The following is a 25,058-nucleotide window of genomic DNA, read 5'->3' as shown; positions in this document are numbered from 1 at the left end:
ACACCTAGAGTTTCAGGCACCACAAATGTGAAATGAGACCAGACAGTCCCACCCGCTTCCGGGGCCACACACAAAAGCATCACTAGCCCATGAAAGCAGCAGCTTTCCCGGGAAGTGTATGACCTTCTATGGGATTTCCTGACCTGAGAAGGTGGGGAAGAAGGCCAAACAATACGGCCAAAGATCAAGCAAGCCACGCTTAGTAGCCAATCATGTTAAATGTGATTGTGCGCACTAGAAATTACACAAAAATTGTAAAAATATGTTTACTGCTACCAACTTGTCTTTATGCACATATAAAGGTAACCAAAAATCACAACTGTGAAAGTTTAGGGCGAAACTAAAGTATCCCCGCTGCACTGCTTTGTAAAATGGCGTGTGCACTATTATAAACTTACCTAAAAGGTAAACAGACAAAAAGGAAGCATAGTTTCTCAGTACTGATAGTATGAAGGACTGATCAGTTTCCCCATAACAACAAAAGGCAAGGGAGTGAAGCTGTCGGCTTTGATTACCTGTAAAATGTCAGGACAGGTTAAAAAAACATAAGCAAAAAGTTTGGGGGTCCATAGAAATATGGAGGGAAAGGTGCTAAAAGAAAAATCTTTCCTTAGTACCTGTATGAAAAATGACAGGTTTTGCTTTGATTTGCGCAATCTACTACTATTAAATATCTGTAGTGCCTATGCTGCTACCTTTAAGTAATGCATATCCCACCTGTTATGATGTGTAGTAAATCAATACAAACTTCACAAATCTTTAGTCTTCAAAGTTCGCTGACACTTGTATGGCCCAACAATCCCTCTGTCTAACCAAATAATTAATTGCTGATCAGTTCAATTATTGTATTTATGACCAATCTGTATATCAAATGTCTCTTTATTATGTAGGTCTGCAATACTAGCAATAGTTTCAACTCAGTCAGCATCAATAACAGTGCATAGTGGCTAACACGTGTTTCACACTCTGTTGTGCTTCCTCAGCACCTAATATGTGTAATTCGTTTATACGAATTGTACGTTTCGTACATTGAATTTAAAACTTTTTCATGTATATGTTAACATTATGAGAAAATTAAAAGATTAACAAAACCCAAATCAAACAAAAAGACAAGAAAAGAAAATTAAATTGAAGAGCATTAGCATATATGAAATTGCTCAAGTCTCATATCTGAACAAAATCATCTTTCGTATATAACAAACATTTTACCTTTGCCTCCACATTGTTTGACTAATGTTATTTTGCCAAGTAATCTCTAGTTAGTTTTGTAGTCTTTATTAATTATTAGTTTTGGTATCGTATTCTGTGAAAGAAACCCTTTTTGATTGGTTTAATCAATGAGTTGATTATTGTCTTTTATACTGAACCTATATGTGCTTCACAAATGTATTCGAAAACACGATTTACCTTGGTGTTTCTCTAGTGATTAGTTTTGTGCTATTGAGTTTCCCTCCTCAATACTTTGGATTCAAATTTGAGTAATTAATTCATATTTCATTTTTGGTGCAGGGAGTTTATTTGCCCTATGGTGAAAATTATATAGCTTTTGTGTTTGTTGTTCGTTAGATTATTTGAATACATTCCTACATAGACTTCATGAACTAGTGTACTGAATAGTGTTTCAAAGTTAAACCAATTATTATTTAAGAACTTGATACCCCCCACTTGTAGAGGAGATATAATGAAATGAGTATAACTATTAATTGCTCCCCATTTAATATGTTTTCACATAGAATTGGTAAATTAGTATACCCAAGAGTTGTCTGAAACATATTACAATTGTTGTTACTAGACATGACGCTAGGTAGCAAGTTCTTAAATAATCATTGATTTAACATTGCCGCGGGTCCACCATGCCGAGGTAATGGCGTCCTGTGCTGGAAAATGTCCATGTTCTTGTCAGGATGCCACGCCCTGTTAGAGTCAAGGGTAAGTTCTTGCACATTTTTTAACTTCTTGTTAGAGAGCCACTGCGTGGCATCTTTGAGCATGCCTGGTCGGTGAGTTCAGCTGCAGCGCCTTGCTTGTGTTGTGCACTGGTAATAGCGGGCGGTGTACCGCAGTCTCTGTAGACACATAAGGTCTTTGCTGCTCCGTGAGGCAGTTCTCTCGCTTCACTTCACCATGCTAACTCAGAACTTGTGATTAGAGTGGATTGGCTGGAGGCTTTGGACGGCTGTCATGTAGCAGGTGGTGTGTTCAGACGATGGCTGGATGTTATGGCCTGCAATAAAAGGAAAGAAACTTGCCAGCATCTTTAGGAAGAGGCATGGGGTCATTAATTGTGCTACTGTCCAAAAACACACTGGCATGTGGGGAAAGGACAGGAATTGGGGTCCACTGAAAAGACAGCAACGGGGCTCCTCTGGGGCAGGACTGGCTCTGTCTTCCACCCTGTTTTGCCTCCCACCGCAGGATGAGAGGGATTCCTATCCCCGCTAGACAAGGTCAGATTACTGACGATGTCACACTGCACAGGGAGTCACTGGTGGTGCAAGCCATAAACGTGTTGGGAGAAGGAAGTGGAAATGTTCTTGGAGAGTAACCGCTAACATATTCAGTGTGTTCTATGTTTCTAGGTAATCTAATGCAGCACAGCCCAATGCTTGACCTGGACAATGAAGGACACCCTTCTCCAATTGGCCGTCTCAGTCAAACCGCTTCTCTTAAAAGAGGCAGCAGCTTTCAATCAGCCCGAGATGACAGTAAGTTTTGCTCAGAAGTTACCATCTTAAGTGTATCATTTTTCAAAAAGATCAAATCTATGATATATTATACACTATGATAACCATTTTATGGATGGATCATGCTTGTCAGTTTTGTATTAGGACACAGCTTGCCAACCTACAGAAGAGAAACAATAGATATTGCATATGTATGTGAGAATTTTAAACAAACTGCTACACTGAGCTTCATTATTTTTCCCCATATATACGCTTTGTGGATAACTTGAAAACCCAGCAGTTTTTCTATTCTGTGAGTTGACAAGCCCACCATTTTGTGTGTTCTGTAGCATAGTGTATGTGAATGAACGCAAAGTCTGTGTACAGATATGCATCAATCGCGTGCAAGAATATTTTGTCTTGAATCTTTCCTATTAGTCGGATTTGTCAAAAGATATCAAATTGTGACTAGGTGGATGAACATTTGCTAGTTATTTTCACAAAGAGTACTGATTAAATGTAAAAGGGAGAATTTATAAAATGAGTTGTGGCCCAGGTTAGTTTGGATCACACGAGGAGTGTTCAATGTCTCATTTTTGAAGTTCAGAATCCTAAATTCATGTTTTTTTAAATGTTACATTTAGCTTCTTCAATGTTCAAGAATATGGCAATAGGCGTAAGAATCATGTAGTCTCAGATTCTAGGTAAATGGCACCTACCTCTCTGACCAGGCTACATCCTGTTGCCTGAATAATAAATGATATGGTAATTTGGGTAACTGGATTTCCGTGAGTGGGTAAGACTTCTTCTACTCACTACCCCACTCCAAAACAATCCAAAATGTTGACAGCGGACACATTCCCTTTTTGCACATTCTCTAGGCATACCTTCATCCTGATTGGTCAGTAAGCTCAAACCTATATATCTGCACAAAATGTTTTTTTTTTTCAGAAATTAATTTAACGGGTTAATGGTGACAATTAGATTGAAATAATTGTTCTCTAAGACTCTGCCTTGTGTCCAAGTAACAGAGTGGTCAATGCAAGCCCATGACATTTCAACCCTCTGCTGCTAGTGTGTCATTAGAATCAAAGGTATTTAAAAGAAGGGTTTTCGAAGCAGTGACAAAAGTGGAAGCGGGTAACCAATATCCTTTTCAAAATATGAATAAGCAGGAACAGACATTGAAAGGATTACTGGAGAATAACTTCATTCTAATAAAGCCAGCGGATAAGGGCAAGGCTAAGACAGATATGGGAAGGAATGAGTGAGACAGTTCAATGACGAAAGGAGTTATGCGAGAATGTTGGCAGATCTTACGAAAGAGCTGAAAAAAGGAAACATCACAAAGAGTCTAATGGTACCTGCCCAAACGAAAAATTATGACATCTTTCAAAACCAAATGTGTATTGATATTTTACACCCTGCTGAAGAATCAAAAACAAGACTGATCCATCTGGATGCTCCCATTGTTTCTGCAGTTATTTCAATCCTGGGACCCTTTTCAGGTTATGCCGAAGTTTACCTTCAACAATCCATATTATCTATGAAGTCTTATTTAAAGGATAGAACACTTATAAATATAATGGGGAAGATTACTTTTGACCTTTGTGCACACCTCCTGATTGTCCCAGACGTTACATCTCTGTGTATATAGATGTCCCAACTGGGTGCATTCAAGATTATGAGACGTCACCAGAAAATTTTATTTTTTTATAAAAATTCAATCACATGGACCTGGAAGCACCAATTAAGGGTTTTGGGCTATGGTTTACTAAGATGACTTTACAAAATATTTCTTCAGATTCAAAGCCAATTGCTTAGTCAAATAAAAGGTACGGCCATGGTTGCTGTGATATTGGACATTAGTTTGTAGAAGGCTTTGAAGAAGGGTTTGTCTAACCTTCTTAGAACAGATATCACTACATATCTTATGGAAAAGATGTATCAAGGATCTCTTCATTATGATAGGTTGGATATGATTTTGTGAAATGGTTAAATACACTGGCATTCATGTTCCAGGTCTGCATAGTTTGCCCAGAGGGGATCAGTTGTGTGTGCATATCGGTGCAAAACAAGTCCATCTGAGCAAATGTCATCATTTACACTGCAAAGCGCAAAAGAAAGGTCTAAAATGCGGCCAACATGGCCTTTAGCACCTAATTTTGCACTTTATAGTGCACAAAGGATTCCTCTGGAATCTGCCTGTTTTTTTCTTATGTAAAAAGCAAGTGGATACCCTATGAATCTGCAGCATTTATTCCATGCAAATTCCATGAAAATGTCAAGCTTGTGTAAATTCTGGTTTCTTTGCATGGCAGAGATGACGGGTGTGACGGAAACAGAAATTCTGTTCCATGCCCCCTCTCCACCATACATATTTATGAAAATATGGTGCGATGTACTATACACGTGTGACATTTTTATGCATTCATTTTACGTGACACCATAACAAACATGAGCTCCATTATATCCACAGCTAAGATGTATACATGAAGTAGGTAGCAAGACTATCCCCTTCCTTGACATTGTAATATTAGGACAGGATGAGTTATTCCACCTAAAGAGTCTTTGAAACAACCTGCCATTTTGGCAATTTTGGCAACCTGCAGTTGGAAGCCAGTGGCACGGAACCTATGTGGTTTATGGAAGTATTCCAGAAGCTCCTCTGGAAATTAAAAGGCAAAGGTGATCTTAGAAAAATGCTGGAAAAAGCATGCAAAGAGAGAAACAATCAAACAATCATACTCGCCTGTCTCATTAAGGGATTCAGAAGATGAAGTCATATGAATGGCTGCTATGTGTGATTACATTCTCAGATTTGTTCTTCAAACTCGACAAGTTTATAAAACATACTAGAGCATTCTGTAGAATGGTTTGAATAGATTGAGATGGGCCCTTTTTGCATATAAGAAGAACAGGTGTTTGAGAAACATACCCCAGTGAGGACTGATGTTAGCAGAAATGAGGAGGCAATCCAATTTACATTAACGGAGATCGGGGGTCTCAATACTGATGGCATTATATTTTTGGGAAATGCATGGTCTGTCAACATACCTTTAACGCAATGTGTGTCCACAGGACTGGTGTACCTATGGAACATAGGGGATTAAACATCTCCATCACCACTTTGATGATCTACCAAAGGATGTGCCCATGTAAAATGTGGTATATAGGAAAGACACAATAATGATAAAAACAAGAATAACTGAACACCAGAGTTATGACAATATACGCCTTGTTTCACATTGTGCGAAACATAGCATGACCCACCAGGTAGATTGAATATGTTCCTTTTTCTCCTTCTAAGATATACATCTAGAACAGATGTAAAGCATGTCTGCAGAAAGACCACTGACAGAATGGGTGGCCCCCATTGAACCCGGTCACAAAAGCATTGCACACAAAAAGACAGAGCACTTTTTTAATAGTTTCTGTGGGTTGAACAGTGCAATCTGGCTAATAAAAAATATTGTCTGCAAATAGACGTGAGCGCATTCTCGCAATCACTGCTTATGTTTGATTAATGAAGTAAAGAAATCAGGAAATTGAGTATGTGAATTGTGCAACTGACTGAAATGCCATTGCAGGGTAATGAAGGGTGGACTAAGAGCCACATTGAAATTGAAGTAGGTCTGTCCCAATGTGCCGTCCCCTGATAGAAGAGGCATATTGGTAACAAACCTCAGCCAGTTGTCATTGTTCATCATGTAAATGTTGAAAAAGGAATAATTGATCTACTACTGATGAACAGCCAAGTCTTAGGTTCTTGATAAAAATATGCATTTCACAAATCTAGAAGTTTCACAAGTTAGTAATGGAATGGCAGACAGCACAACAAACAGATAGCTCACACTCCTGAAAAGTCCAAAAATTAAGTTACTTTATTTGCAGTCTACATTTTACTATAAGCACCATCACTTCAGCACCATATTCTTCCCAAAAGCCAGCTCATGTTTCACTTCAGAGCAAGACCTTCAAAAAGCATGCCTCCATTGGATGATCAGGGTTGTTTATACATCTGCAATCCTCAAGTCCTACGGTAATACCACTTACTTAAATATAATCTAAGAATAATTAATGCATTCATGTATTCAATACAACCAGTGTTCATCTATATTTAAACCTAATGTAGGCTTCAGCTTTATAGAATCTCATGCACACATGCTTCAAAATGTCAACATAAATGAAGTCATGCACATAATGAGGCATTACTCACTTGCCAAAAGGGGGGGGGGGGTGAATGTTTCTTCGTGCAGTCAACAACACCATCCACGGTTTGGCCACCATCAACGGACGCACTAATGTGTATACCGGTGGCATCACCTTCAAAGCCACATAAGCAGCACACCGGTCACTATACTGTGGATAAATGTGCTGGTCGAAAGACAAGTAGATTGAAAAAAAGCTAAGACAAAACCTAAAGAGATGAAAGAAGTAGTCTTCTGTTCCTTGGCGTAGATGATTGAGCCTCCTGCAATGGAGATGGTCACACTGCCTGACCCTGCATTTTCTCATGCATGCAACAACGGGATGTCCTGCTTGAGTACAGTTGAAGTATGGCGATACAACTACATGACTTTGACATGCATTAGAACTTATAATTTTCAAACAATAATACTGGTATGCTCTAAGAATCTAAGAACGCTGCATCTGACACCAAAGGACCCCAGTAGCCTGTGTCTCAACCCCAGTAGCCTGTGTCTCAGCACATTATTTGTTCTTGGAGTTACTGTCTTTGTGCCAAACTCTTGTCTCTGAAGTAGAACCCCAAATTCTTACACATTCTATAAGTGACTGTGGCCCCTACACTTGTGCCTTCAGAGAAGCCAGTCACTTCACCAGCGCAGCTGCCCTAGTTGATTGCATGCCTTCAACTGCATGCAGCACTATTGTGTGGGCTGGTATTTGCAACAGAAAAATTGGGATCGTAAGTTATAGCCTTTTGCTGAAGAAGGTGAATTTAGCCAATGGAATGAAGTTGAGATTAGTAGCCCTCAGAACCAGGCACGTTCTTTTGCCTCCTGTCCCCTTTCCTCCATACCTTTGCAGAACCCATGGAGACAGGACCATAGCTTTTTGCACTGCTAATGCCCTTGAATTTAAATTTAAGAGCAGAGCCAGCAGGTATGTGCAGGGCCACCTTACCCACTGACCACACTTGCCGGCAACGGCGGCTGCACTAATTCCCCACCTAGGGGATTGGATGTCCGCGCAGTAGTGGTTCTACTTTTTCTTTCCCGTTTGCTGCATACTTGTTATCATTCTTCCAGCAGCCTGGTTCACATCCTGGGAGTCTTCTGTCTTCCATATTGTCACTGATCTCATGTGCCTGGGGGCTGTGCCTGTTGTTTTTCCTCACACGCCTTGTAACATTGGCTTACACTCTATCCAAATTCCTGTCTTTCTGTCAATCTTCCTTTCAAGTCACGTCGACCCTGGGACTGGACCTCTCTCTGGTGTCTGTGATCATTGCCAGCTTAAAGGTTGCCTCTCCTGCAACTACCCCAGGACTTTGGTAATTTTTACAATCTTTTCTAATCTTAGTAAACTGTCCATAGGCATCTAAAAACGGTACCTTTTTAGACCAATTGCAGTTTTTGTATATTTTTAAATCATCTAACTGGCCTGCCTTTTTGTAGATGTTTCTTGATGTACAACTTTACATAAATAGTATGTTTTCAGTAATATACTGTGTGGACCACCTTTGTGTGGATGTGTGTTATAAGGTGTACTTGTATTACTAGCCCTCTTCTGTCCTAAAAGTGCAATCTGACTTCTCTGTCACAGCTACCAATTTTGAAATTCATGAATAACTGAAGAGAAATAGTGCCTACCACTACTCACTGGTTTTCTCAAAACCTCATCAGAAGACCTTGTGGTAAACCAGATACAGGAGGTGCGCATGATTCAAACAGACCTTTATTAGGGATTTAAAAGAATACCCTTCTCTATTCCCTATTGCTAAGAGGAAATCCCTACGCGACAAAACAATAAAAAGGGTTCTCATCAGGATGTCAGAACAGAAGTAAAGTCCTTGGTCCAAAACCTAAACTGACTTATCACTAATTTACTCTCGAAAGAAAGAAGTTGGAAAATAATTAAAAACTGATACTTTTCTCTGGGTTACACCACCCAGAGGACTTTAGTCGAGGTTGCTTTCTGACTCCCACAAACTGGTGCATTAACTCTCCGAAGACTCTAAAGCAGGGTCTCTCCACAACAAATGTAGAATCGCAGAATCAGAGGCTATGTGCGTCTCTCTCCCCTTTGGCTCCTCAATTGGCCCTTCGCAAGATACAGATCTTCATGACCCTTGTGATTTATTGATTAGCCTCTTGCAGGCTACAACCGGCAGTGGCCCTTCTGTATTTGCGGTTCACCCATTGTGGATGACAGCCGTCTCTCGCCTCTTTGGTTCCTCGTTTGGTCTCTTGGGCTGTAGGCTTTTCTAGCCCTGGCAGATTCTTGACTTTCCCCTTGGGCTATGGGCGTATCTCGGTTGCCCTTCTTGGGCTATTGGTTCCTCAGTCCTTGGGAGTTCTTAGGTTTGCCTGTCCTGTGCTTCCCCGTGTGGGAATTGCCAGCCTCAGTGGATCCAGATGCTGCTGTATTTGTTGGCGGTGAGGACAGTGCTCCCTGCCTCAGTGGCCCTTTGGTGCTTGGGGACTCTGTCTTTGCCAGAGCTCGGATGTCTTTCTCCCACATCAGTATACGTCTCCACAGCCGTTTCCAGCACAGCTGTTCTCCTCGAAACCTTTCTGCCATCAGGGGGCGCAGCGCTGCTCTGTGTTGGCTCTGTCCGATGCACCTACACGCCCTATGCCGATATGATGTTGGGTTCAGTATATATAGCAGTGCTACGCCCCGTGACGTCACATCCTTTTTTCCACGCTCTCTGTTCGCTAATCGGGAACATGGTCTTTGAGCTTAACTTTTTTTCTCTAACACCACACTCACTATGTCAAAGGCCTCCGGATTCAAGCTATGTATGGATTGCAGCTGACAGATGTCAGTCTCGGATCCACACTGGATATGTTAATGCTGCTTGGGCGAGGACCACGACACCCAGGACGCTTCCCAAGAGGTAGGATAAGAGGTGCCCGGAGGCGTGATATTGCTCCGACCCAATGTCACCGCCGCACCCCAGGACACCAAACATCAGTGACGTTTTTTACCACGCGTGTCCGCTGGGTGGGAGGCTTTCCTTGTTCGATAATCATATGGGCCTGTTTGCTCCATCACCTCATTAGGACCGTGCCATTGGGATAACATCTAATTCTCAGATGTTGGATGGAGAACAAGAACCTTTTTTCCAATGGAAAAGGATCCAAGCCAGGGGTGCATAACTGATTTTGTCAGAGTAATGTTGCCTATAATGGGCTGAAAAGTAAATGTGGCCGGGGCGAGCGACAGGCCTTTTCAACCCCCAATTTTTATTAGAAACATGGAAAAAGAATACCTTTTTGGAGGTGTACCGGTCTTTATTTGCATTTCAAACTTACATTTTGTAGAACACATTTTCCATTCCACTTTTATAATTTCCATCTTTGCAAAGGACACATTGGCACTAGAAAAAATATGCAAATCATACAGGATGAAAAGACTGTGCTCAAACATTATGTTATGTTGGTTTAGATTTGCAAGGCACAAGCTGTGCCATTTTGCATAGCTGTAAGTGAGCAATGAACCATGAGTATTTGGGAGATGAACAGTGAACCAGACATACTTGATCAGTGAGAAGCATTGCAGCGTTTCTCAGCTGTCCGCTTCTGGATCTAGGGCTCCAGTGATGTTGTTCCTACTCTTAGGATAGCATGGTGATGTTGGTCAGTGAGTCTTGTCCTTAGACAGGATTTATGTAGTTTAATTTGCTCACAAATGTAAATACTGCCAAACATAGATACCATCTTTAATGCTTCCTGCGACAGATTGGGGAATTGAGCAGTGTTCAGAGACTGATAAAAGGCTAATAAAGGCATCTCTCTGTGCTTATTTTTGGGGACACTACAGCACTGAAGTTCAATCACTTCCAGTTGAAGTTCAGGTGGCACATTGTCAACATCAGCAGAGATTTCAGGAGCTTCACATACCGATGCCATCCTACATACTTGTCATGGGGGAAAACCTCTGCACATGCGGGGAAGTGTACCTGCATCCCTTTCTCCAGTTGGGCTGTCAGGAGTCTTAACTTTATTTCAAAGGCACAAACTGCCTCAAACAGATCAGATATTAGATTTTGGCTTCTTTGTAACTTTAAATTTAAATCATTCAAATGGTCTGTCAGGTCAGTCAGAAAAGCAAAGTCAGCTACCCAGTCAATATCTTGAATGACAGAAGTGTCCATTCCCTTTTCATCAAGGAATGCTTTTATATCCTGACGTAAAGCAAAGAATCTCTTCAGAACATTGCCACGACTAAGCCATCGAACATCACAGTGATATAGGACATTACCATAATCTGCCTTTGCCTCTTCTGGAAACGCCTGAAACAATATATGATTTAAAGAGCGTACACAGAAAAAATGTTGTTTTCACAATGAAGTCCATGACTTCTTTGAATTACAAATGTTTCGCACATAATTCCTCCTGATGTATGATGCAGTGATAATTGTTTTAATGGACAGCCTTCTTGCCTAAGTGTCTTTTCAAGCAGCCAATAAAACCATTTTGCTCCCCAACCATGGCTGGCGCCCCATCAGTGGCCACACCTACCAAAGTAACCCTTGGCAAATTTAAATCGACGACTTTTTGAAAGGCATTACAAATGTCAACACCAGTCGTTCTGCCATGCAAAGATACCAGGGAAGCCAGTTCCTGAATACTTCTTCGTTACTGATCCCCCCCGAATGAAAATTAAGAGTTGGGCTGTGTCACATGCATCTGTGCTTTCATCAAAGGCAGCTGAAAATAATTTGATATCCTTACATTGCATTTTCAGTTGGCTGTAACAATTGTCAGCCATGTCTACAATACTCTGCTGGATACTCATCAGTGAAAGGGGAACATTTGTAAAAGCATCTTTTTTTCTTTACACACTGCCTCGCAAATTTCCATTAGGCAGTCTTTTACGAAATCCCCATCTGTGAAAGGCCGTGATGACCTTGCAATAAGCTGTGCAACCATATAACTCGCTAAGGTGGCACATTAAGATTATTTTTATTTCTGTGCAAAAACACCCTGTTGCTTAGTCAGCTGTGTTTTTAGATCCCCCGCTGTCTTAATTCTTGCTTGCCCCTGCAAATCCTTATATTATTAATGTTTCGTTTCACAATGGCGGTGGATATTCTAGTCCTTGGTGACAATGCGCCCTAAGGTCTGTGTACTGAGATGGAGTACCAACAGTAAAGGGCAGGTTCAATGGTACTTCAGTGAAGATACAAACTCCACTGTTATGCTCCCACTACGACTTTTTAGACAAGCCTAGAAGCGAAAAAAAAACAAGATCAGATAACGAACATAGCCTTGCTGGCATACCTTTTCATGCACTTATTGATGGATACTTCCTTCAAGAATAGCGGGCTGCATAGCATATCAAACTGCTATGTTTTCAATTAAGGTGGTGAATGCAGGGATTGGCCTCCCCTACTACAGTAGCCATTTGAAATTGTGGTAGAACTGCGCCTACAATTCTCACCTTTGAAACAAACATTTACACAGAGCACTAAATGTAGAAACTGGCACAAATGCACTGTCGGAAGCCTCAACTTTCTAGAAAAGTCGTTTTTGCAAAATTACCACTGCCATAAGATGTACATGCCCTGGAAAGTTAGTGCTCAATATAGGAGATCAATGGCGGGTATAGTGTAGAGCAGCACTACTGCACCCTTCTGCGTTAATGCTTCAGACTTACCTAGACAGTTTTCTTTCTATAGGGGTGGGTATTTGTAGTTCTTTCCATTTAGTTATTGCATTTGGTCTGTTTAATTAAAGTATGTATATTGTATTGACCCTTGATTAGACATTCCATTATTTTGGACTGCTATACTTTGCTGTTTGGGTTAGCCATACTCTTGGGTGTACAGCTGTCTTTGGGTCAGGTATCAACAAAAGGCGAAGTAGGTACATTTCTTAACTTTGCTTGTTTTAGCTTTATGTTGTGCAAAGAGCCAAGCAGAGAACCCAAACTAGTGTAGTATCACAAGAAACAATTTTTACCGCTCGGGAGTCTGAAGTCTAAGAGTGTTCCCAGTTTGTAGGCCGTCTGCATGAAAGTGGACCCGGGCACTTTCACGATCATTCCCCTGTCTGCTGCCTTGTCTATCTGGAATTGGGAGATGAGATTGAGACATTACAAAACATATCCCAAGTGACCAGTGGAGAATCATTGACAAATAATTTTTTTTTTTTAAAAACACACCATCTAGTGATGGGGGCAATGGGTCACTTGCCTCACTTGGGACCCATAAACACAGGGGCTCTGGCTGGACTCAGTCCTGGCGCCTTTGGCACCAGGCTCATATAGAGATGTGAGCAGGAACACTTTATTTCAGTGCAGGTGCTTTTATTTTACAATAACTTTCCAGGAGCTGAAAGCCTTTATTCCAGAGAACATCCTCATGTGCTGACTCATCGGGTGTGGCTCCCTAGGCCTAGTCTTCATGTGCTGACTCATGGGGTGTGGCAGGCAGGCTGAACCTGGTGGGTGTGGCTTCAGAAGCTCAGCTATATAAGCTGCTCCATCCTTAAGGCCGGTGCTTCGCGTTACTGTGCACTCGCGTGCAACGTGACGCTCACCGTCACTTGGACCAGTTTACTTACCTTTGAAACCAGGCGTTCTCCTACATACTCACCTCCAGGAAACCGGTGCTTCATCGCTTCATCGGCAGACTCATCTATCTCCTGACATCCAGTGATCTTGTTCCGGACGCCGCAGCACCGCACTCCGCATCCACGAAACTCGGACCCTGTGAAGAAGAAGAAAGACAAGGTTAGAACATCTGTCCTAGGGCCACGCCGCATTTGAACCCCGCGCGCCCCCTAGTTAACAACTTACCAGCTACTGTACCGCTGCAGCTTCGTTCCTCATTTCCTCCGGCTGCCACCTCGAGCTGCGCAGCTTCTGCCGGGCCGGCAACATCACCTGCAAGGGAAGAAAGCAAAAGAGCAAACATCAAAAGTGGAATGGACAGCAATACAGCAAAAACAGATGAGGAAAGACAAAGGCAAACAGGAACACTTACCTGAAGTATAGTGGCTTAGTCGCAGCAGGACTGGACTACCGCGTGCAAGGGACCAGTGAAGGAACTCGGACTGAGGACTGAGGACTTGCCAAAACTAATCAACAGGTGAGCTTTCCAGGGACAGCGCATCCCACGGGTACCACGGTTTTGGAGAAGGGGTCTGGAAGGGGAACAGGCGCACAAGCTGGCATGCTCACGCCCCCTATTCTCCACACAGGAGCAGTCCCGAGCAGCATCACCTATTACCACCAGTCACCACATAAGCGCAGAGGGCGAAGTCGGACCCGAGTGTCCTCACCCCCCAGAGGGCTGCAACCGCGCCCTAACGCCTCCGCGGAGAACAGGTGAGCATAACAGTATGCTCCATAAAACGACTGCAACATTTCTGAGAAATGGCATTGGCAGTGACCCTTAAGGGGGGGGGGGAGGGGCATCAGGTGCACCTGCTTAACAACCTGAGGAATGTTGCCTGTAAGCAGGAAAAATATAGTGTTTGCCTTTCTGTCCCAGAACCCATAGTAAAAGGCAGGAGGCACATGGGAGGGGGGATTTTAAGTTGGCCAATTTCCATGGTTTCTACTGGATCCAGTTATGGCATGTGTTTTTGTACATGTTGATCATGCCGCTCAGAAGCCAAAAATTGAATGTGCAAGGAGGCAACAGGAGAAGGGAGATGTGTCGCACTTAATCTCACTGCCGAGGGTGTGAAATGCATCTCACATAAAGGAATGCATTTGGGGGAAGAAAGAAACCGTGCGGCTCACGGATTGACCTTGGGGGACAGGGAACACTCTGGAGAAACTTGTGTGGGTGATAATTGCTACGCACTAGAATGAACGACAGGGGGAGGGATATAGGTTGCATTTAGTCAGAACATCGCAGTAGTAAATGTATTGTACCCATTGTAACCATACCTCTATAGCACCACAAACCACACGCACTTCACAACACCCCGACAACGAAATCTCACACAACACCACTTGATGACTACCAACCGAAAACGTACCTACGCTAAGTGACTGGTTTCTCTGAACTTATGCGGCCAGCAGCAATTTGCAGCTCTCTTGCTCTTCTCCCGCTCAGTCCTACTAACAAACCCTGCCACCCTTCTTGCATTACAGCTCCGCCAGAGCCCCAAGAGACCACGCAGGTGGCAACAGGACACGGTATAAGAACCTTTAACATAACATAACATAACCATGCCATCTCACTGCCTCTTCACAGTGCAGTGCAAGCACTCCTTGGAAGAGCTGCAATACATTTAATGAGGGAGTATTAGCACTTCTCAACAAGGCTGCAAAACCTCATTGTTACGGTACACACACTTCTCAGGGTTGGCCTGCTTTCATTGGGATTGTAATCGGGCATTTTTCTATATTAACGCCCAATTCCATCGCATTACTTCTTCAGAGTGCAGTACAGGCACTCCTTGAAAGAGCTGCAATACATTTAATGAGGCAGTACCAGCACTTCTCAACAAGGCTGTAAAACCTTTACTCGTGCAGTACACATACTTCACAGGAGGGTTGGTATGTTTTACTTGAGATTGTAATTGGCTTGTTACTATGTAGAGTCCAAAGCCATCTGACTGCCTCTTCAGAGTGCAATACAGGCACTCCTTGAAGAGCTGCAATACATTTAATGAGGCATTACCAGCACTTCTCAGCAAGGCTGCAAAACCTTCACTCTTAACAAGTATACATACACACAGACCCGACAACCCCCCGAACCCTGCATATCGGCATACACAGATTAACAAGCATACATACATACAGACCCGAGGCTACCCCCCCTCAATTCAGCAAACACGGGGCATACATAGATTAACATGCATAGATACACACATGCAGACAGACCGACACCCTCCTGACCCCCCAAATCAGCATACACAGATTAACATGCATGCATACATACACACAGACCAGACACCCCCCACCCACCCCCGCATCTCAGCATACACAGATTAACAAGCATACATACAGACCCAACACCTCCCACCCCATCTCAGAATACACAGATTAAGAAGCATACATACAGACCTGACCCCCATCTCAGCATACACAGATTAACAAGCATACATCATACATACATACAGACAGACAGACAGACAGACCAGACAGCCACCACCCCCTCATCTCAGCATACATGCGGCATACACAGATTAACATGCATACATACACACATACGGACCCGACATCCCCCCCACCCCTGCATCTCAACCTACATCTTACATACATACAGACCAGACCAGACACCCCACTCCTGCCCCCCCCCCAAATATGTACTTACCAAATACGGCGAGCTGGAAGGCAGGCACAGGCAGGCTAGCTGGATTGCTGGCGAGGTTTTCACAGTGGCAAGCAGGATTCTTGTACTATTGCTGGCGTGGCAAGGCTGAAATACCTTCTGGCATCAAGCTTTATTGACCACGCCAGCAGTAATGCTGGCCCTCTATTGGTGCAGCACACACGCACTATGTGACTCATAAGAGCTACGTGGTGCGTGTGCGCAGAGCCAATGAGGATCAGTTGTTCCTCTGGCCCAGAAGACGAACTAAGACTTTCCTAATGGAGGGTGGCTGATGCAGATTGCAGGCCGCACTCCTTTAGGAAATTCATTAACCCTGGCAGGCCGGAAAAAACAACATGGTGGGCCTCAAATTGTGCACCCGTGATCTAAGTAAAGCTTTCTTATAATGGTAGGTCTTTTGATTTTCTTGGGTCTTGACCAGGTGAGCATGAACTATTGTTCTGACAGTTGCCAAATGTTCTTTTACCCATTGGGCGGATTGGGAAAGGGGCAAGATGGCTTTCTCCCACTCTTTCCAATTCACAGGTAACATGTGAAGAACATCCCATGGCTCTCTGCCATATAATAATTCGTTTGGAGAAAATCCTGTTTAGGATTGTGGAGTTTTCCGGACGGGGGAAAAAAAGGGCACAAGGTGTCATGATATTCCAGTTTTTGCCGTCTGCCTCTAACTTCTTTAGGATATGCTTCAGGATTTTATTGAATCCTTCCACTAACTCGTCAGTTAGGGGAAGTCCTAAGAGTATTTATATACAGGATTTCCTTCACCTCTGCCATGAATCGACTCTTGAAGGTAGTCCCCGGTCCGTTAGGATCTGCTTCGAGAACCCAACTCGTGAAAAAAATGGTATCAAGTGTTTGCGTATTTGTTGGGTTGCATTATTGCGTAATGGGAATGCTTCAGGATATCGAGTTGCATAATATAATCCACGATTACCAATATATGTCGGTTTCCTAATTTCGATGGTTGAAGGGACCATACTATGTGCATGCCTATACGGGAAATAGACACATCAGTGATTGGTGAAGGTTGTAATGGAGCTGGAGGAGGCATCTGAAAACTGGTCTTCTGGCACATCGCACAAGTAAGCATAACGTTTTTCAAATCGGCGTAGATTCCCGGCCATTAGAAACAGCTTAATATTTAAGCTTGTGTCTTGACTGGGCCTAAGTGACCACCTGTTAAATAGGAGTGAGCAATTCCCAATACCATTTTTTGGTGGCTTTTGGGTACCATTATCTGAGATCTGGGAGTACCATCGGAACTAAGAGCACCCCCATAGAGTAGTCCAACTTTTAGAAGAAAAAAATTGCCCCTCTTTTTCTCTGCACTCTGTGAGAAACCAAACGGTTTCTCACCTAGTAGTTCCCGGGGATCTCTCTCTCAGGTAGCCAGGGCACGGCCATCGCCTTTCGATCCAGACCGTGGGGGTGGACCAGTGTGGGAGGATCACCTGGGTGAGGGGTCTTCGGGGAGTGGGGGTGAGGCAGCCGATGGTGAGATGTGGTATTCCCCCCTTTATTGTACACCTAACGCATCCTATATTTTTGTGATTCTTCAATGTCCCAGTGTTAGGGAGAATTCTCATAAATGTGCTAATTTCCCTTACCTTTTGAGACCCCCAGCAACTTTGCTGGATTTCTAGGACTTTAATTTTTACCTGGAAAGAGTGTGAGTCCTTTTTACCAATCTTTCATGTATTCTGATGTGTGTTTTTACTTTTGTATTTTTTGGATATGGGGTTTTAGACAACTCCATAGGCATCATCTTTTCTTGTTTGTCACACAGCACCCTCAGTGCAGTGGCACAGGGAAGTCTTACTTCCCACAGTTTTAATACCTCCTCTGGGACTGACTACTGTCTCCTAGTGAATGTAAAGTTCAATTGACTTTGCTAGTCTTATTAGATTCCTAGACCTAGGACACCCTGCTGTACAGCAGAGTGCTGGAGGTAATACCTAGTATTCCTTATGCCTAGAAAACTCATGTAGCACTCAAATGCTACCCTTTCCTCTCAGAATGGCTGGTGGCAGTGGTATTACCATGATTTTCCCGACTGTGACCCGTTTAAACGCTCAAGTAGGTAAAATCCACTGGAGCCATGTTTTCCAAGATGGCGTCTGAGCCCCCCTCTGTAAAAACAGGTTTCGATTGACTTTTTTCTCCATTTATTTTTGGAAAGATCCTTCTAGTGTTCTCTGCCCGCCAAACCAGGTTTGGTCCCTTTGTTCATTTGCCTTTGGCGGGCTTCAGTACTGAAGACTGCCTCTGGCGCCTGAATGTCTAGGGTGGACAGGAAGCAAGGAAGGTTCCCAAAACTCCCTGTGCTTAGTCTCCTAGGAGACGTGAATGCACTTTGGCATGATTGGCTGGCTGACTGTCCGGCAAGGACAGCCACCCTGCTGGGTGATTGGCAGCTAGGCTGGAATGAATGGGAGGAAACTGTTTAAAAGGCAGGTGTCTGGGACTTGGAAGGCAGAGTCGACCATTGGAATGAAAGAAATGAAGACGAGCTGAAGGAAGACAACTACTGCAACTCCTGGACCGTTGGCTTGCCTGGTGAAGACCTGCTGCAGGTCTGAATATCCTGAAACTCCCTCGACAGAAAAGCCCCTTCAAGGATGACTTCTTCACTTGAGCTGGTGGGAACAACCACCTCACAAGCCACCTGGAAACCATCTCCATACTGATTGAATTTTTTTCAGAGTGCTGTTGAAAACCAGATAGCCAGTGAGAAGGATACCAGTTTGTGGACTTTAAGGCACTCACCTTAAACTGACGTTTTGCCAAGCTTGTGAATCCTTCCCCGTGCAGTGCAGGAACCTCCAGACGTCGATCCTCTTGTCCCCACGACTGAGGCTCAGGAACAGCGAGATCTGCAAGAACTGCGAGGAACAATTGTTTCAGCTACAGCTTTTCTTCATTACCAAGCTACTGTGCAAGAAATCCTCTCTGCCGCGGTGAAGGTTTGTGAAACTTTCCCGACTTTCAAGTCTTGTTTGCTCCTTCTCCGTCATATAACTCTTTTTCGTGCAAACTACTTCTAAGAACATTGGCAAAGACTTAACCGTTAACTACCAGAACTGTGCTATCCTATCCAAGACACTGATCCATTGACTTTGGCCCAGGCCAATTGAATTGAACTGCCTCTTGTAGTGAACTGAAATTATTTGCCCTGCCTAAGAAAAGTATTTGTGTTTAATTCCTATAACTTGTGTATTTTACTCCATTTTAAAGTTACTGAAGTGCCATTTTGCTCTCACTTCTGGGGAGTCTAACTTGTTCAGAAACATATTGGTTTGGTACTGGAGTGTATTATAGTGTGATGTTGAGCTGCTTATTGCTAGGGGAATGTTTTCCAAATGACTGTGTAAATAAATGTATATTGTTTTACCAAGAAACCTTGAGGAAGTGTTTGCTTGAACCACTGTGATTATGAAGTCCTTTGTGTAACACCTTGTACTGCTCACATCCCTCTTGAAATAAGCCTGGCTGCTCAGCCCTGCTACCACAAAACTGTGTAGTACATACTTATACCAAAGGTGAGATTGTGTTTACACCTGTAGTCTTAATTGTGTGTAGTGTTCCCAAAGGGTACTGCATGTAATTCTGCTTAACACCCAACTCCCTCACCCCCTTACTGCACAAACACTGGGCTGAGGAAGAGGGCGACTCAGAGTAACAAGACTAACTCTTATACATAGTACTGGACATGTCCCGCTAATCGAGTCAGCCAAAGTCAGGCACTTGACTTTAAAGTGCATACACCTGATACCAATTAGCTTTCTGCACACGGATAAAAGGTGGCACATAGAGATGCACTCTTAGCAAGGTAGAACACGAGTAAGAGCAGAACTTCTAGGGCGAAGGCGAACCTACTGAAGCAGAGCGACAAGCCAAGTGATGAGAGCAGTGGGTAGAGAAGCCCAGGAGTTCCCTACAGGAGGTCATTTCCTTCAAAAGGCTGCGAAAACACGTGGAGAAAGTCAAATCCCAAAACAGAAGGCTGCATTGTCTTTCAAGGACCCTCCCAGGTGAATAGCGGAGTTGGGAAGCCGAGGCCAAGCTTGTGGTACTAACCTTGTCTTGTGAATTGTAAAAATGTAAAGACAAGAAGGAAACGCACACAGCCGGTGAGCAACCTGAGAAACCAGTGCATGTTAAGGAAAGATTGAAGTTGCCACATTATATTGCAAGTGAAAGCTGCGTGCGTGTGGCTGAGACGCAGAGAAAGGCAGACCTGTGAATGAACTTTGAATTAAAGATAGCTGTGAAACCAGCGATACTGAGTAACAGAGTGGTCCAGCAAAAGGAACTAGCCGACTCGAAAGTCTCTGTGAAAGGTGAATTGTTTGTAGCGATAAAGTGAATGAACTGTAAAAGCGAAGTTATCAAAATTAACCCTGAGAGAAGGGCATGGTAAAAAGCTGAATGTTGAACTTTGAGTCGAAGTGGTCCTGTGGAGGTCTGTAGAGAAAGCCATGCACATTGTAAGTCTTTGACAACCTGAAAACGGTTTGAGCCCGACTGAGGGAGACCCGAAGTGTAATACGTTTGGGGAAGGGAGGTCTCTGCAAGTATTGTTGAACTTTTGTTGTGAAAGGTCTGAGCCCGACAGAGGGGGGCCAGCGTGAACTTTTTGTTGAACGTTGTTTGGAAGACTGAAAAGAGAGACTTTAACATGGAAGGCCAGGTGGGCCTCGATCAACGGTTAGAATTGGATCAGAAGTTTGTTGCTAAGTTTTTCCAAACCTGAGGTTCCCCCAGAGTGTGTCAACTGAGCCCGATCCCATATGTGTAGAGCCAGGAATGAAACTCGGACACAAGGGAATCATGGTTTTGGTCAATGATGTTTTTTTAAATAAAAGGGGCGAGGAATTGCATCTGTCCCTGCTCTGAGGCGTTTTCCTAAAATCAAAACTAAGGGTCTGTCAATGTCAGAATGTCCAAAGCAAAACCGTCCTGTGTCCAAAGTACTATTCTGGCCCTCACATTCTAACTAAATGAACCAAATGTGAAAAGAGTAATGTCTTGGGCCTTGGGTGATTTAAAAATGTTCAAAAAGGAAAAATGCATAACTCCAACAAAAATGTTCCAGAAGGATAGAGTTCCTTGTTCCAGAGGGTGGTACACTTCCCCTGAATTTCTCGTACTCTGTTGTCTATTCAAAAATATATGTTCTTTGAGTTTATCTTGATCAACAACACAACTAGTACACAAAACAACTTGGATCTTTGTCTTTATCTTGTTAGGAAGGCTGGTGTACTCTCCTGACAGGTTTTCACTCCTCTTCTCTTGATCAGCACAATGTTTTGCTAGTCCTCAAACATCTTTCTTAGGACTGCTTTAGGTGATGTGTTTCTTATATACTGTTCAGCTTGTCATTGCATGGTGTGCTTCCCTACCTCGACTTTCTTATATGAACACACTTGCAACTGCCTGGTAGACTCTCGTGCCAGGACTTCCTTGTATGCACGCACTTTCAACTGCCTGGTATACTCTCCTGTCAGGGCTTTTCTCATGTGGGCTCTGCACACACTTCCAAACTTGATATTGTCATATGTTTACTTTATCTGATATTGTATCTGCTTGGTATACCATCCTACCAGGGCTTTTCTTATATGTATATTGCATACACTCACAAACTTGAAAGTCTCTTACTTTTGTTCCGTTTTCCCTTTTAATGAAATGCTCATTTGCTCTTTCTCTTTCATGTACTTCTTTTGCTTCATTAACAGTTATTCGTGTTTGGCATGGCTGCCAATCCATCCCGGTGTCCCTGCTTCCCTTGGCTGTACTCAACGGCTCTTGCTTGCATACTCAGTTTCTCCCACCGAAAGGCAGTGGCGGTCGTTCAGCATTTCCTTCTGTCTCGCCGCCTTCCTTCCTCAGCTTCTCCGCCTCTCGCGGTTTCTGCTGCGCTCTTCTGCTTCGTTCAGCCTTTGGTTAGGCAACCGCTGCCTCTCAACACCTGCAAATGCCTAGGAGCCCTCTGTTGGCTTTATTTCGACAGAACAAGTCATAAAGCAATAATTCATAGATAGATCATATACGCATAAGAGAATTAATTTATAAAACCCACGGTAATCACATCACCACAAGAAAATATATAAGAATGTCAAATGCTCAAATTGCAAATACTCTTCAAAATCAAGTTAATCACGCTCATTTCCCCTCTCTATGATCGCCGGGTCTGCGCTTAGAAACTTCTGGGTATTAAGCGCGTTATAAATAACCTATCATATCAATTATGCAAGCTATCCATACCCATTTAAGGTAATGACTGGTCACAAAGACCGCAGGAGTGTCTGATGAATGTCGGGCTGCTGCGGCTCAGAAATAGTGGTTTCAGAAATCGTTTCCTTAAGCCCATAGAGCCCGGGCAGAGCAAAATTAGGTGTTCGGTGTTGTACATCTTCGTTAGGGTCCTTGCATAACAAGCACAACGAAGAAACGGCATTATCCCACCTATGCAACTTGTCAGCCGTGGGCAGAATCCCCAAGCAAAGGTTTACATACAGAGATCTTTCAAATTTAGAGGGAATGTAAGTATTCTTCACAGCCAACCTGGTTTTTGATGGCAAGATAATGAACTAAGGTAACAGAAGCTTGGTAACTCAGCGCGTTATCGCACTCCACCTTAACCTAAGCAGCCCTCTTCACCTCAGCACTCGAGGCAATAGTTAGAGCACTTGGGTTACGCCAATATTCTTCAAGCCCTGTGTCCCCCAGCAGATTCTTAACATGCTACAACCATTTCAATGAGCTGCCCCCTTGTTGGGCCAGAACATCTCATAGTGCCTCTCTAAATACCAAGAGATTTCCATTGGGCCACAGGCAAACCCAGTAAAGCACTTGTCGCAATTGGCAAGTTGAAACAATCTGCCTGTCTCTAAGAGTACTGGGATATTAGGTGCACTAACTGAGAGCCGCAATATATTTTTCAAAAATGTGTTCTCCACCACTGCTACAGGGTGGGAATTCATGTGACCCCACAATTCGGCACCATACACTGCAGCCTGCCTTGCTTGTACTCTATATGCCTCAAGAGAGACATGTACAGCCCCGTTACCATGTTCACTAGTAAATCTGGCAAGGGCCCTGCTATACCTCGTCAAGTTATTTTTTTCCTTCTCCAGAAGCAATGCCCATCCCCAAGACTCCATGACTCGCACCCCCAGGTAATTATAACTGGCTACCAGCTTTAATTTTCCCTTCATCCAATGCCAGCCCAATATCATTCTCTCTCCTTCTAGCCATCGTATTAAAGATCATAAACCTAGTTTTACTTATGTTAAGCAATAGCCCATTTTTGCTGCAGAAGGAGACAAAGATCTCCATCTGCTTGCGGACGCCCAAAGGTGTTGACGATAAAAGGGCTGCCTCGCCCGCAAACAGCAGGACCGTGATCTTTTCAGCAGCCAGAGATGGGGCATCCGTGTGGGGGACCCAAGAGCTCCCTTATCACACCATTGATGAACAGGCAGAACAGTATCAGCGCCAAAACACACCCTTGGCGGACACCCTTAATGCCTATACTTCCCGAAGTACTCCCATTAGTTCCCCACCGCAACACTACAGTGTTGTCTCAGTAAAAGCTCCGGATAGCTGACAGAAGTGCCCCCGGAATACCATAGTTCCTAAGGACCTTCCATAGCCGTGCTCTAAGAACAGTGTCAAAAGCAGTTTGTAAATCTACAAACACTGCGTAGACACTGATCTTCCTGAGAACTGCGTATTTGTCGCACGCTAGCCGTAGTCGAAGGCTTTGGTCAGTTGTGGTCAGCCCTTTGCGAAAGCCAGCCTGGCGATGGTCGATGATCTTATTGTTACTTTCCCATTCATCCAAATGGTGTAGGAGTGCCCATGCTAACGTTTTTCCTCCAGCATCCAATTAGGAGATTGGTCTAAAGTTATCAACACGTGAGCCCTTCTTGGGGATTTGGACCAATTCAGCATTTCTCCAAGACCCATACAATCCCTCCACTCAAGATTGATTTGAAGAGTTTGGTCAAGTATGGGACCCAGACTGTAAACTCATTCCTATGAAAATGAATGGGAACCCTGTCCGGGCCTGGTGCCTTATCTAATTTCTGGCCTAAAAGTGCCTTCCTCACCTCTTCGCTGGATAATACCAACAAAGCAGTGTTAACTTTCTCCTCCTTTCCTGCCCAAATTCCCTTGCAGTTAGCCCCAACACATGGCGTCCCCTCTGCATGGTACAAACTACCATAGTGGTCTCTGGGGTTGACTACCCAGGTACTGCTGTAGGAGTCTATCGTAGATGAGGAATCCACGTGAGGAAAAAATCCATTAAAAGAAGAAATAACTTGCCTCTCAGTAATGTTCTTTCTGATGGTAGTTCCTCCAATGGATTACTCCTCGCACTCTCTATCTGCCCCTCTTTTGGGAAGCTAGTACACCCAGACCCGTTTCTAGGGGTGGACCAGGCAGGCAGTTGCCCGTGTCGCAGAGGGTGTGCGGGGCGCACAAAACAGGCCAATATGAATCTGCCCGTGGGGGCCAGGAGAAATGCTCCCTATAAATACATGCACCTTTGATGAGCAGTAGTTATGGAAAGTGGCAGACAGCATGCTGTCAGAAATGTCTGTGGGGAGTGGGCACGTTTGCAGAGTAACTAATGTTCAGACAAAGAAAGCACATGCTGCGAGTCCCAGGTTCGGCAGCGCACAAGAACAAAAAGGCGTCATTGTCTGCATTGTAGCTCCGACCAGCAGCTGATAATATAGGCCTCATTTACTCTCCTCTCTCGATATAATATTGCGCCTGCCCAAGATAATTAGTGGAAGAAATACAGTATGAAGGTCTTGTTGACAATTCTATAGATTTGTTCCTTAGATAATGTCTCAAATGTTTCCATTATTTGGTTCTCTTGTTGGATA

The 25,058-nt window shown here is 43.6% G+C and overlaps 1 protein-coding gene across 1 annotated transcript in view; it reads left to right on the top strand.

Annotated features, from left to right (window-relative positions):
- The window catches only part of EXOC2 (exocyst complex component 2), a 1,591,413-nt gene that overhangs the window by 787,953 nt on the left and 778,402 nt on the right, over positions 1-25,058 (top strand). The window contains exon 12 of the mRNA XM_069613520.1: positions 2,580-2,705. Coding sequence (XP_069469621.1) covers positions 2,580-2,705 — 126 coding nt within the window. The remainder of the gene's footprint in view (positions 1-2,579; positions 2,706-25,058) is intronic.

Source organism: Ambystoma mexicanum, chromosome 5p, assembly GCF_040938575.1.
Source record: "Ambystoma mexicanum isolate Mex_15411 chromosome 5p, UKY_AmexF1_1, whole genome shotgun sequence".
Taxonomy (NCBI): Eukaryota; Metazoa; Chordata; class Amphibia; order Caudata; family Ambystomatidae; genus Ambystoma; species Ambystoma mexicanum.
Note: the sequence above shows the minus strand (reverse complement) of the source record. Positions and strands in the feature narration are given on the sequence as shown.